General features: G+C 36.4%; 1 protein-coding gene across 3 annotated transcripts in view; it reads left to right on the top strand.

Moving 5' to 3' along the window:
* Nucleotides 1-15,285, top strand: part of LOC111146583 (EFR3 homolog A) — a 109,148-nt gene that overhangs the window by 81,950 nt on the left and 11,913 nt on the right. For 2 of the 3 annotated variants that reach the window (XM_022502196.1, XM_022502197.1), the window contains 5 exons: nt 337-498; nt 1,188-1,319; nt 2,486-2,553; nt 3,511-3,638; nt 11,075-11,166. In XM_022502196.1, the coding sequence (XP_022357904.1) occupies nt 337-498; nt 1,188-1,319; nt 2,486-2,553; nt 3,511-3,638; nt 11,075-11,166 (582 nt within the window). Of the gene's footprint in view, nt 1-336; nt 499-1,187; nt 1,320-2,485; nt 2,554-3,510; nt 3,639-4,597; nt 4,649-11,074; nt 11,167-15,285 lie in introns of all 3 variants that reach the window. The other variant, XM_022502195.1, reaches the window with a different exon arrangement.

The raw sequence follows: 15,285 nt of genomic DNA, 5'->3' as shown, positions 1-15,285 counted from the left end.
CATTTCAGCCTTTTCCCAAATCAGTCTGTAATTTGCTTTTGTCTTTTCAGATGATCACTAAAAGCATTTCATTGTTTACACTGGAACTCTCAGCTGCTATTTTTAATTATCGTTCATGCTTCCATTCTGTCTTAGCTGTTGTTGTGTATATTAGCATACTTATTGATGTTGATAACTTAGGATACAATTTGACCATCTGATTATTAGCTTAGGTTTCTCTTCCATGTTAAGTTCTGTAATAAGAGCTGCTTTGTAAGAGGTTATATGTGTATGAAATCTGCCTGCACTACTTTTTAAGCAAAAATCATCTTTTTTCAATGTCATTTCCCTTTTCAGAATGGGCAACAATTGTATCGGCACATATATTTGGGCTGTAAAGAGGAAGACAATGTTCAGAAAAACTATGAACTACTTTATACTTCTCTTGCTCTTATAACTATTGAATTGGCCAATGAGGAAGTGGTTATTGATCTCATTCGATTAGCTATTGCTTTACAGGTATGCTTTTGTCATCTTTCAGTGAAAAAAACTTTTTTTTAATGAACTAGACACCATCTTTAAAGTGGTTTTACCTTTATCCAAGGACATGAATTTTAAAAGGGAGGTGTCTAGTTTTAAATAGAAAAATACTTCAGGTTATGATCATACTCATTGTCTTAACAAATACTGAGTGACCATCAGCTGTGTGTCATATTTGCTCAGAGCCCTGGGAGTACTCTAAAGAGGGGCAGCATGGCCCCTCCACCCATACTCTCAGTCTAGTGAAGAAGAGGGTCGTTACATAGTCATTACATATGTAGCTATCTCATTGGAGTGTGCAAAGAACACTATGTGATGGGACCATATATCATATATATGTTTGAGTGCAAGATACATATATGTACATGTGCATATATATATATATATATATATATATATATATATATATACACATGTGTGTGTGTATATTTGTGTAACCCCTCCACCCCTCCCAAAAGACTTTCCTAAGAAAGAGCTATTTGAGAGCTTGAACTCTCCTGTAAATGGATATTTATTATCCTTTCAGAATTCTTTAAAAAACAACTTCTTAGAAGGTAACATTTTTATCAGCACTTCAAACGACCTGTAGTTTTTCCGTATAATCATAGAGAAAACGCTAATGGAGTCTAAGACCTTGATCTGTTAGCCATGTTTGTTTTTTATTAAAGGACAGTGTAATTATCAATGAGGATAATTTGCCAATGTTCCATCGCTGTGGGATCATGGCTCTGGTTGCGGCGTACCTCAACTTTGTAAGTCAGATGATAGCTGTCCCTGCATTTTGCCAACATGTTAGCAAGGTAAGATGTTTAAAAAAATCTTTCAACTTGGTTTTTATATAAAAATGGCTGATTTTCCTCCACTGCTGAGTATTTTTAATTTTCTATCAAATTATGATTTTGTATCAAATTATAAAGATACTGCTGTAAAAGTGTGCATCACTTTTTCAGTAATAACTCTTTTGAAACTAAACTAAAGCTACAGTTAGTGTGTATATTTTCTTTGATGCCTGTTCCTTTATTAGAATTTTTTTGTGTAGTGGTCAAGGAATGCATGGTTTTCTTCTAGAATGTCGTTTGAATTCTTATCTGGTTGTTTTCCTTTTAAGCCATTATGAATCTCAGTATGTAAATTGTTTTTAGTTTTTATACTATTTCATTTATTGCTTTAAGCCAGTCTACTTGAGCCAGCTCTCACAGGAAAACATTTGTTAGAGATTTGTCTTGTGTCGTTCAACTATGTTCAAGTTTCCTCAGCAATAACTCATTCAGTAGCTACTTGCTCGATTTAATATGCATTTCAGAGCCTCTAACTTACCTGGCAGAGAAAGTCCACTGTAATTTTTATTCTTTAAAGATTATTGGTCAAGGAGAACCTCATTTTTCTGAAATTTGAAGCACATCTCTTAGTCCATGCTTAAATGTAGGCTTTTAGTGCATTACAAGAAATAGAACTTATTCATTCATTAGACAAATGGTGACTATCTGTCTGATGCCTGCCATTGCAAAAGCAGAGTGCCCCCTCTAAGTTGCTCACAGTGGCGCAGAGGAGCCCAGCCTCAGAAGTACGTTGAGACCTCACGCACACGCTACAGAAGGTGGCCGAGGAGAGTAAGGGTGCTCACGGCCTTGGGCTTTGTCAAGGGGCTTCCAACATAGTGGCACTTGAGAAAATACAGGTTCTTATCCTTTTGTAGTAGGTTCAATTAAATATAATACATTTTTTTTACTGCATGTTTTATTTTATTGTCGGAGTTTTGTTACCTTCTGAATTTTTAAAATAATAAGTGTGAAAATAAAATGAACTCGCATGTGGGCTCTAAACATAGCTTAAATTCCAAAATAAAGTGCTGGTATTTTATAAATGTTTAATTTCTGTGTTTTTAGTTTTCCAAATTTTCAGAGCCAAATCCTGAGGAGTGAGGGTTTTGATTTTTTGTTTTGTTTTGTTTTTGGATATCTTTCAGGTTATTGAAATCCGAACTATGGAAGCCCCTTATTTTCTACCAGAGCATATTTTCAGAGATAAGTGCATGTATGTTAATTCTTTACATTTTAAGGAAGGGACACTGGCTTGAGAAACCAATCAGTGATGATTATAATGGAGTAAACTGTTGTTAGCATATTTTCATATATTTTGTATTTCTGTCAAATGCATCTGACTTCTTTCTCTTCCTATAAAAGTTCTTATACAATATAAGTGTAGACTCATGTATACACATAGTCAATCTTTGGTGAAAAAAAATTATCTTAACCTTTTTTTAATATGGAGATATATCTCTTAAATATAGCATGTTCTCATATATAAATAAGCATTTCTTAAGAGAATACAATATCCTGGTCAAGACTTTCAGTAATAGGTAACAGCATTCACAAAATTGTGGGACAGAGACTGTATTAAGGAAAATCGGTATTATACCTGCACTCTCCCTTGCTCTTCAAACAAGAATATATATGTGAACAATACTTTATTCAGACTTTGGGGCTATAAAAGCAGTGTAATAGTGAAAGCATCAGTATAAGATGATATCAGAGTTTGATTAGAAAGTAGACCTTCACGTGAGGGTCTAGGATAGGAAGCAGGTGCTTCCTATCACTTCACTGGCTGATATATGTTTCATTAGCAATCACTGAGCTGCAGTTTGATTTTCTTCTCTTAGAGTTTTAATTAGCATGAAGGTTAAAGCTGAATTTAGTCCTCTTCATCATTTAATGTGTGAATACCCACGGAATAATTAAAGGCTGACTTCCCTGTTGGAACGTTATTGGAGAAAGAATCACAGCAGAATGCCTAACATATGGGACTATATACCATGTGTTTTTATAGTCAGATTGGTCACCAAAAATACACTGATTTTTCTATCACTAATTACAGTTTAAATTGTATATATATTTATATTTAGGCTTTGATCTAGCATGCCTGCATGTTAACTTATTTTTGCTCAGTAATTTAAATAATGCTGAATGACTTTTGTTTTGATCAACCCGACAGGCTTCCAAAATCTTTAGAGAAGCATGACAAAAATTTATACTTTTTGACCAACAAGATTGCAGAGTCACTAGGCGGAAGCGGCTATAGTGTTGAGAGATTGTCAGTACCATATGTACCGCAAGTAACAGGTAAGAGGAGGGTAACTGGAACTCTAACTCTGGTGATTACATTTCGGTAATTTTTCCATTAACCCAGTTAGCATTGAAAATTCATTGTTTGTACACTTTACCACAGTTTTTCAAATGCTTAGGAGGTTTTAGTTTCACTTTAAAATTTTGCTCTTGAAAAACTTTAGTAAATCTCATGGATTTTATCATCAGCAAATGGAGTCCTTAAGTGATTGTTAGTATTATACTTAATATATTAGTGTACTTCAAACAGAGAAGCCCATAGAAATCTTTCCTCATTAACCCACATTGTGTTTGACTTATGGAAATACATATAAATTGTTTAATGAGTGATTTGTGACTACTGAGCTGAATGTCAGGTAACTGCTGTCACTGGAAAGAGCCCTGACTGTTCTGTTAAAAGCCTGCAGACCTTTCAAGAATGTGTTTTCCTCTGTGCACCATGTATTTCCTTCAGTTCTTTTCATTGCCTCAAATAATTGCATTGTTTTTAAAGGCAAAACTGCATGGTGTTTTGCATTCAGTGTTTACTTTAACAACCAAAATCAGAGTTTCTCTGTCCTATGTCTTTATTGTCATTTCATGGTCATATAAGTATTAAATTTGGTAGAAGAACTAGTTCTTGCTTTGGGGATACTATATGAGAACTGTTTGAGTTAGGTAGTTTTCTGGATTAAACACTAAAAATAGCACAGTCTTTGTAAATAGCTATCTTTTTTATAACATGGATCCAAAACATACATGTTTATTACCATGATAGTTCATAATGCTAATGCTCTGAGATGTTAATAAATGCTTTTGCATTTTCTTTTACATTCTAGAATACGAAAGGTTCTATACCTCATGAATTTGTTGGGGATATAAAAGAGCTAAAAACAAAACAGTAGCACAGTTTTGTAATTTAAAACAGTTTTTTTAAAAGACCTTAAAAATATTTCATTTTTATAATTTGGATTTAGCTCTCTTTCCTTCAGGCAGAAAACCTCATAAACCCAGGCACAAGCACAAAGGTAAATCCAAGTATCAGTTTGGCCTGCCCTTCCCTCACCTTCCTCTAGAAAAATAGCTTAATAAAATGTGCCTTTTAGAAATGGAGCCAGTGGCCCGTATATTTTATGTAGTTATAAGTTCATTGGTTATTTCCCTTTACCTTCCCAGTAGCCGTAGTGTATTTTCACCCTTCTTGTTTCCTTTTACCCTGTTCTTTTAACTCTTTAGCAGATGGGACTCTTAACAAGTAACAACTTTTAATGAAAATTATGGTACTTTTTGTTTTTTTAACAGATGGCTTGTTCTACCCCCTCCCCCCCGCCCACATAGATGTATTCTCATTCTTAGTGCTTCTGTATCATTGACTGGAGGAATTCTGAATATATCAGTATATATTTAATTATGTAACTGCATAGAAATTCCTCTTTTTTGATTTCTAAAAACTTCAGTAGTTTAGAATTACTCTGTGGCACATACGTCCTGCCTTAATGCAGAAAGATTCTGAAGACATAGTGATACTTTATGGTATAATCGATTGGTTATTAAATTTTTGTTGTTGTTGTGTAACCATCAGATATTCATTTTTAAACATAAGAGATTTAAGAAGACTATATCAAAAGAAAAAGCAAAACATAGTTTCTCGTGTATCATGCATATACCTGTCATCATGAAAATATTAGCAGTCAGTTAGTATGCATTAGCTCCGTGCCAGTCACTGAGACAAGCACTTGTATTCATTTTCTCATTTAACCCTTGAAGGTTAATAGGTAGTAGTAGTATCTTTGTTTAAAAATGAGAGTAATGAAGTGGAAATTAAATAATTTGATTAGGTAACACTGCTATTTTCCATGTACATAAAGATTGTTTAGTCATCCATACAGATCCAGTTTTTTTCATGTATTCCATAAACCTTCACTGAGTGCCTATTATATACCAGGCATTGTTGTGGATTTTGAGTGTAAAAAGATGTTAAGGATTAAAATCTGGTGAAGAAGGTGGACACATGATTGAAATATAATGGTAGTGGTTCTAGGGAAAGAAGAGTGGTCTGCCTAAAGTTTATTGAACTGTTGGTGACCAACATATAGTAAGTGGCCCATAAATGTAAGATGGTGTAGCATTTTTTGTTTATCCCAAATGAACCTAGAACTTGAATGAATAGTGTAGGTCTAGGCATGTGGTAAGTATTCCTTCATGAAGGGGTACAGTAATACTGAGTAATATCTCAGCTAGACCAATCAAGGTGTCAGTGACTGTAGTGAACTTGTATAATTAAATGTTTATGAGTATTTACAGTTCCAGCTTCTGTGCAAATAGAAACAAGAATGGACAAAATAGGTAGAAGTCTCTACTTTCACAGAACTGATAGTCTTTCTCAACTGGGTTCCTCATGTGGACCACAAAGCACAGATGATCTGAGTGACTGTTTTCTCAGTTCCCCCGTGGTGGCGTTTTACTAGTTTTATTCCAGATACATAGCAAAGAAGCTAATTCATAACACAGTTTGTCTCAGATAGGACAAATAACTGGACGGTTAAAGCAGACCTTCAGGGCTATGATCAGAGAAGTTTGGGGATCCCAGGCAGCAGGTAGGAGAGCATGTGGTCCAGGTTTGGTGGGCACGGGATGTCTTCCAAAGGAAACAATTCCTAGGAGGAGCCTGAAGCAGGTGTTTGGTGTTTCTTTCAGAAGTGTGATGACATGTGTGAAAGGATGAATGTAGGTAAGAACATGATTCTTCAGGGAATTAGTATGAAATTAGTGTACTTGGACTGAATCAGAGGAGTAGGGTTGGGAATTGTAAATGAAGTTGCATAGTTTGTACTGTTCTGCAACGCTGGGGTGTCAAGGAATGATTTTAAGTCAGGTTAAGCATTGTTCAAGTATTGCTTTGGTGGTGCTTTAGCAGAGTGGAGACGGAGCAACCATTTAGAATGCTCTTCAGTAATCTCCAGGAGAGAGGACCAGGGCCTGCACTGAGTGAGAATGCAGAGAAGTGGATAGATTCTAGGAAAACCTACAAGAAAGAATTTATAAGCAGTTGATTGGTATGAGGGAGCAGGAGATAACCAAAGATTTGTCTTGGTTTCTGCCTTGGATGCTTAGGTGGAAGGCACACCAGTGAGGGTAAGAGCTGAGTATATTTTCTGCTTCAGTTGCCTTTTTTTTTTTTTTTTTTTTGGTAGAGTTGGGTGGTATGACAGGGTTTAAGTGAAGAAAGAAAAATGTATTTCAAACAGATGTAATTGTCTATATGTTGTTTTGGATCTTCGATGATAGAAGGATGGAGTTTTTATTAACGGAGATGAATAGGAAAAAGTGGCTGGTTTAGGGGATCAGCCTCTTGCTGAGTATCTTTGACAGTGAGCAGCCAAGTAGGGTGCCTCATAGGCAGTTAAGAGTCAGAGTTGGGTTTTGTGTGGGAGTTCAGAGGTCGTAATGAGCATAGCTCTAAGAATTGCTTCTAAACTCCAGGTTCTAGTTAGAAACAATAAGAAGAGATGATGGTCACCATTGTGAATAGCAGACACAGGACGCAGAGCAGGAGGAGGGATGGGAAAGTGGTAAGGGCACAGCAAGCAGTGTCTGGGACTACCCTGGCCCATTTTAAGGGTGAGAAACAACAGTCTCCCCAGAGCTTGTATAAATCAGACACTGAGATGGTGACAAGGCAGTTCTCTAGACAGCAGAATGGTATAGTCCACGGAGGCTGCATTCAGTAGGCTTGGAAAAGCAGGTCAGGAACAGACATAGGTGGCCCATGGGAACCAAGGGCATTAAGTGCATAAGCTCTATTTTAGAAACCTTACGTTCGAGTAGATGTCCATGATATCTGATTATAGATGTACCTGGGCTTTTCTGCTTGACTGCTGTAAGCAGGTGATTGTATAGGTCAAAAGAATAAAGTTCTGAGAATATAACATTAGAGTTTCCCATTAGGCTTTATTTTCTTCCCTTTAAAAATTTTTAATCTTCTTAAATCTACTTCCTCTGGAATATGTTCTCATTGATTTTTGCCACCCAGTGATTCCTTTCCTGCCCTCATGTCTCTCTTCCCCTTTTATTTTTATCTTTGACTTAAAGCTGACTCTTCTGTGCTACCCATCAGCCTTTGTATGTTACCCTAGAAATCCTTTTATGCTGGTTTTTTTTTTTTGTGAGAAACAGGCTATTATTCCTCATTTTGAGTTCTGATGAGGCCTCGACAGTTGACCAGCTTAGAAGATAAAAGCAAGTTGGCATTGATGAGCACATACTACTTTGTAGCAGCTCCATTGATGTCATTATGTTTGGTAATTTATATCAAAGCATATGATCACGAGGAAGCAAAGGACACAGTGTCTAGGTTGTAGTCATAGACACAAGCAGGAGATGAAGTATTTTCAATCTGAAATCCATAGCTGAGCAATCTGTATTGATGTGTCACAGTTGAATAGGTATTCATCCATACCTCCAGCCTTCTTACAGCAGAATCCAAGTGAATCCTATGTGGTAGGTGCAAAGCAGAGAGTTTATCACTGAATTCCTGCTGTGATTGCCAAGATAAGGCATTAAATTACATGTCTTAGTACAAGGCCCAGGAAATGTTTGAAGGGTGGTATTAATGGAAGGGTGATAGGGGAAAATCAGTCATAACTGATAGTAAGTTTTTGTGTCTGGAAGAAAGAGGGATAAGTGGAAATAATTACAGTAATATTTAAAATTTTAAGGAACTATTATAATACTCATTTAAGCCTTAAAAGATGTGAGAATTTATATAGTGGGAGGATGTAAAGAAGGGCAAGTAATAAACTGTTCCCAATAGGGGTTTCTGTTTCTAGAAAAGCATGGAAGGCAGGAGGCCAAAAGCGTGCTCAGAGATGGGAGAATAGCACATTTTACTTAAACATTAGATAAATTAGGGAGTGGTTGAAATTGCTGTTGGTAAGATCTGACCAGAGACCCCAGAATGGCTTTTTAATTCATCAAGAAGTAGGTAGGTTGGTGGAGTGACGTGGTTAGTGTTTTAAGAAATTTAAGATATGATGGTGGCAAAAAAAAAAAAAAAAAAAAAAAAAAAAAATGATGGTGGCATATAGGTAGTATGGTAGTATTGTAGTATTATAGTATTGCTATTGTCGGGATGGACTGGGTCAGTGATTCTCATCTGAGGGTGATTTTGCCCATGCCAGCAAACATTTATCAGTCCTGGAGACGTTTTTAGTTATCACCACTGTGGGGCAAGGAGAGGTGGAGTAGCCCTACTGGCTTCTAGTGGGTAGAAGCTAAACATTCTGTAATACACAGAACCCCCCCCCACACACACCACAAGAATTATCTGGCCCAAAATATTAGTAGTGCCAGGATTTAACCCTGGCTAAGTTAAGTTGTGATAACAAACAATCATAGTTGCTTAGTGGTTTAAAGCAGTAAATTGTTACTCAAATTAACCGTGCATAGCTTCATAGCATCCATATCTGGAATGATGGAGATTCCAGATATGATATTCCAGATACTCCATCGTCCAGGCTGACGGAGCAGCTGCTGTCTGAATACTGCTTGTACTTTATTGGCCAGAACTAGTTACGTAGTCCTTCTAAACCACAGAGAAGCTGCAACTGCAGGCCTCTCTGCCTTGAAAGAGGGTGAACAACCATATTTGATCACCAGCATTAATAACCACCATGGACAGCTACGGTGAGTAGAAGAGTGGTCAGTAAGAAACCAGTTTCTCCATTTGTGCTGGCCTTCTTGTAGTTCTTCATTCTTGACTCCTGCCGTAGAAGACGATCACAGTTTGTATAAAATAGGATTAGAAAGATGGGGTGTTGCCAGATTGTGAAGTGACTGTGCTGTCAGTCATAGATTCTAGAGCTGAGCTTCCCAGCTGCTGTAGGGAACATTCCACATGTATCCGCATACTGATCTCCTTAGCCCTTCTAGTAGCTCTTTGGGGGCTGGGCAGTCAGAGCCCACAGTGTGAGCAGCCTCTTCCAGTTTTCTCTGGCGTGTTCTAAACCCAATTGTAAAAGCTTGAGAGGCTCTCTGTATCAGTATGTGGGCCGTATTTGTTTAGAATTATAATTAAGACTAAAAATGATTTACTTCTGAGATAACATTATTAGCAAAATATAAGGGAGAGAGCAAATAGAACAGGTAGGAAGCTATCCTAAGAATTCAGGCAAAAAAGATGCAGAATTTTAATGATGGCCCTCTTGAAAGTAGGGCAGTGTGACATAAAGATGGTTTATTAGAGATGTTAAAGTTGGGTTTAGAACATGTTGAGTAGAGTTGACTAATAAGAAATTGGAAATACTGGACTGGAGCTCAGAAGAGAAAGTGTACTTGTCAAGTTCAACTGTGGTTGAATAAATCTCTTGACTCTCTGTATTGGAATACATAAAGTATTACTTCCTTTTTTTTTAGATGAAATCATAGCTATTGAGGTGTTTTTCTAGCACCCTGTGTTTCTCCAAGACCTTCATTACTTGTGTAACTATTTGTTTATTTTGGGTTTTATCTCTTATACTATAAGCTGGTATGGACTACATTCCAGCAGTTTGTCCCTAAGACCTAACATGGTGTCTAATGACTTAATAGATTTGTTGAATGTGGAAGGAGAAAATCAAAATAAAAAAAAAAAGAAAATGTGTGGGAGGAGATTATAATAAAAAAATTTCAAATTTCCACAAAATGGTTAAGCATAAAGTGGGCCTAGGAATAGCTGTTGAACTTTACTGGGTGGGAAGACACACACTCTTTTGGGAAGAGTGGTTAAGTGCAGGATTGTAACTGCAGGGATTAAGAAGAGTAGATAGAGACATATATAGAGCATTTGGTTCAGACCAAGCACGTTTGCAAAAGTGGGAAGAAAGTAAATTAGCTAGAGCCTTTAAGTGAAGAGCAAGGTTTTCCGGACTGGTGGTTGACTTAAGCAAAAGCTGAGCCAGTGGAGTTGAATGGCTGGAAAGGGTAGAGAAGGAGCTATTGACTGAAGCAACAGATCCTTTCAGTCCGCAAATGTGGTGCGTGGTAAACTCTAGCAGACATAGGTTCCTGTGCTGGATCCACAGTTAGCGCACAGCTTTCACTGTTCAGGGGAGAAATGAGAGATATAACGGCAATATAGTGAGTGTTAGTAAAAATGGATATATTCATTTTAGATTATGTAATTCCTCCTTTTGCTGTTGACTTTTGTTTTATTTTTTCTTAAACTGTTAGGGAAGTGGTAATATTTCCCTTTTTGGAAAATAAAACTCTTAACCTTAGTTCACCCCATCAGTTCTATTTTTTTAATCTGCTTGATGAAATTTAAAAGCCTGAGAACACAATGCTTTTTATATTTAAAAAGAACAAAAAGAAAACTTTATTTTTTAAGATCTTTTGAAATCTGAAATAAGTAGAGGTTTTAAATGACATACCGTTTCTAACTAGCAAGTAACGGGGAAAAACCATTTTGATTTTAGATGAAGATCGACTTTCTAGAAGAAAAAGTATTGTGGACACCGTATCCATTCAGGTGGATATTTTACCCAACAGCATTCCTTCTGATGACGTGGTAAGTTGCTGGAAGTGTATGGCGGGGTACTTTCGTGAAATAGACATAAATTTAAAAGAACTTTTTGCCCCTCCATACTTTCAAACCAGAAACAAATGTAACTGTAAATCATCCCTCAGATGAACAGTCCTATTAGTGGCCATTAATCTGATTTAGCTTTGAGCTTATTTTTTATTTATTTTACTAAACTCATGTCAGCACTCAGTAAAGATACATAAACGTAACATTATGTTTTGAGGTCATTAGGTTTTATATTGTAATTTAGTGTAATAAAAGGAACCGAAACAGACTTTTTTTAAAAATAGTAAGAAATGTTATGTAAGGCCTATTATTAAACGGGTGGCTCTCCAAATCCTATTTATTTTTGAAGATTTATGAAACAGATTATGAGAATAAAGGGAACTGTACAAACTCCATGGAAGTTTTCAGAGCCTGATCTGGGAGGGTGTATTTTTTATTGTTAATAGTAGCTGTAATGGATTTAATAAAGGCTGCAGTGTATCGGTGCCCTACTAATCTTTAAGGACTGTGACTTTTCTGAAATGTCAGAGGTTTGATGCTCTCCTCCTGTTTAATAAGCACAAACGTGTACCTGAGTTTTAGGAAGAGGAAAACAGCCAGTATTGTCTAGGAGTTACTCTGCACAAATCACCAGAGAAGTTTTTGATGGGCTAGTAAAAATGCGGAAGTACCTGGGTGTCACGTCAGCCTCCTCCTTGAAGTTCATCTCTTGTTTGCCTTCCTAGGTTTTTCATTCTTTCCCATGGTATAGTATAAATAATTTAAGAGATTATCCATCTAAGAAAAGGGGAAGGAATTTGTCTTAATTCATGGTGTTACAGCCCCCCCCGCCTCCCCAATCCCTGTCAGTCTTCAGGAATTACAGCTTTTTGGTGGCAAGGTTCAAGCGGACTAGCTTACATCCTTTAGGCTGTTCCACTCCCAGTAAGTAGAACCTGTCAGTTTTATTAAGAAATTATCAGCGTAGTGTCAAGAGCAGTTAAGAGGCAGTTAGTGTTCATTTTGAAACATGGTGGGTGTAGTTTCTTGCCAGTTTAAAGCTCAAGAAAAATCATCTTCCTTAAATTCACCTCTTGAAAGCCATTTTAATTTATATACATTTTACTCTTCAGGAGAGTATTGTACTAGCTCTCTATTTTAATGATTATGAATTTGCTGCTGTTACTTTTAGGGGGTTAATCTAAAGCTTTAGTTTTTACAGTTTATCAAGAGTACAAAGAATTTTATTGAGTGGTATTCCATTCTCCTTTTGTTTACTATTTTTATTTAAAATATATATGTATATATATAGCACTTCAAGCTATTGCAAACAAATCAGTCTATTTTGGTAAAATGAACTGAAGAAAACATTTGTATGTAGACTTAATACAGGAAGAAGATTCTTAAACGTACATTTTGCAATTAAAAGTCCATTAATACTGCATGGAGTCCTGGGTGTGGTGCATAAGCATTGAATCTTGAAACACTGAAAAAATAAAATTAAATTTTAAAAAAGTACATTACTATTTAACTTATTAAAGACCCTGTTTTCTCTTTGCTGTAAGCCCTAAGTCAAATATGCTGCACATATTTGAGCATTTGAGAAGTTGAGTATAGTTTATTATAAGATTTACTTAAGCATATTGGAGTTTCAAACTCATTCACCATTATGTAATCTGATTTTGCATACAGAAGACAAAACAACATTACCTTCAGAACTAATTAATTTCATAGCATGGAGAGGAGAAATTCACATCAGTTAAGTGTTCACCGGCTAATGGTTTAACAAAATATCAAACTATGAATAAGTGTATTTGCTAACAATAAATCATATAAGAGAATTGCTCATTTAAAAAACACAGTACTCTTGTATTTGATCAAAATTATGTGGAATTTTAAATGCATAATGCTGATTAGTCCTCAGATATATCCAATATCTGCTTTTAGTCCTTATAAAATTCTTTTTTAGAAGTCAGAATGTTTAGATAAGATCATAGCAAACTTCTGTTTTCCCTAATTATGACTCGGATTGTTACTGTAGTCTATTGAAATCACCACTCATTTCTTCTTTCTAAAAGGTAATAGTGTTTGATTATTTTGGGGAATGGATGGGAGGCTATACATACTAGACATAAAATATTTTGAGTGCATATTGAATTTTTCTTTGTACAAAATTAAGTTACCGGTTGGCTAAAAAGAATTGTCATTATTCTAGAACAATAAATTGTCATTTATTTATACACTCCTGCCTTTTCCCAAATACGAGTAAAGAAGCTTGCATGTGTGCTAATAACAAAACAAGTCTAGTGTAGTATTAGTTAGAAGCTGCTCTCCTAGGTGCTATAAAATTAGTAAGATATCAGTGGAAGCAACATAACAACTAGCCTGATGGGAAAAGGACAAACAGATCTTATGTAGGCTCAATGGTGTTGTACAGTCTAGGCTAGAGTTATAGATCATGAATAAGGGCAAAAGTCATCAAGAGTAAAAGGATTGTTGAAATTCCTCGAGGCTGGCGCCTTTGCATCATTTCTCCAGAGCACACAAGTGGTGTTCTAGAGAGGCAACCAGACTGTAGTTTGGTTGGGCACCAAATAAAGTAGATGTCTTATATTTAACAGCTACACTCTGAAAAATATGAATCATTGAACACTAATATAAAGCAGTTGGTCTTTTTTCCTTTTTAAATAGGATTGACAAAAGGAAAGAGCGGGAAACAAGATTGAAGTCAGATTATAGAAGGTTTTATCACCTGCCTGAGGGCTTTGTGTGTAATTTGGCAGGAAGTAAGGAAACACTGAAATTTGGGCAGTGTCATTACTGGGACAGTGCTTTCGTGAAAGGAATCTTGGAAGTGTGGCCAGGCTAAACTGCAAAAAAAGAGGCCAGAGGTAGAGAGGCCAGCTAATAGCTCCTTTTAATAGCATACAGTTTGCATAAGGAGGACCTGCAGTAGCCAGGCTGGAGATAAGGAAAGGGGCCGGAGAGCAGTAGCCTGTTCCAGAGCGGATGGGCAGGACCAGGAAGTGACTGAAAGGGAGTCTGAGAAAGAAGGTTAAAAGCAAGACAGGAGAGGGACAGAGTGACTGCATCGTGGTCCTCCAAATTAGGGAAAACACAAACCAATAGAGAAGACTTCTTGGAATAAAGAACTTTAAATTTTCACTTACCTGGGATTGAATAGGTAATAATTAACAGTTATGTGTAACAAGAAGGCTGGCCTCATAGTTCTTCTGTGTTCTTTTCGCTGTACTGTAGTTGTTTCTCAAATGTCTAAAACCCCTAACCAGTGGGTTTTTTTCATTGAGGTATTAGACTACTGCTAGGTACAAATAATTAATGAGCCAGAGCCTAATCCTATATGTCTGCTCCAAATATCTAGAACAAAGCAACTGAAGATTCCCAAGTTTAATCTGACTTCAACTAGAAATATGAACCCTCAGTAGAGAAACTGAGGTAGTGGAACTCTTGCTGCTTCATTTCCAGCTAAAGCCTTTGTATTACAGAGAAGCTAAGGTGCAAAGCACGAAGTCTTGCTTTCGTTAGTCTTGCTGCCTTAGACTTAGCAAAAGAAGCTCATGAGCTAAAATTAGGGATGACCAGAGGCCCAGGCAAGTACTCAGGTATCATTTCTTAACTTCTATTCAGAGATACTTTGGTAACTATGTAAATTATTCCCCCTGAAAATGTGCTGGTGCCATAAAAACTATTACTGATTTTTTATCATAAAGCTGTTGATTTCATACCTTTTATATATCTCAAAGCAAGAAAGGAGGGAAGCTTTTTATTAAAGGGTGTTTCTGGAAAATAAGTGTAGGTAGTTTACCTTAGAAGACCCAGAATATGATTAAGATGTTAACTGTACTCACTGGACACTTCCCAAAGAAGTGGTGATTCTTGCTTTTAAACCATTAAAGTTTTCGGTTTATTTTTTATTTGTAAACTGTATACGGCACCAAAATTACAGAGGGTATAGAGTACTTAGTTTTCATGTATTACATAGCTGTACTATATTTACATATTTTCTCTGCCTTGAATATCTCAAAGCACTCTTCACTTGGGAAGCCTAGATCAGCCAGTGGGACTCAGACCTTGTTGCATATCCCATGAGAGGAGATC

This window comes from Enhydra lutris, unplaced genomic scaffold, assembly GCF_002288905.1.
Source record: "Enhydra lutris kenyoni isolate GAN:26980312 unplaced genomic scaffold, ASM228890v2 scaffoldscaffold14, whole genome shotgun sequence".
NCBI lineage: Eukaryota > Metazoa > Chordata > Mammalia > Carnivora > Mustelidae > Enhydra > Enhydra lutris.
Note: the sequence above shows the minus strand (reverse complement) of the source record. Positions and strands in the feature narration are given on the sequence as shown.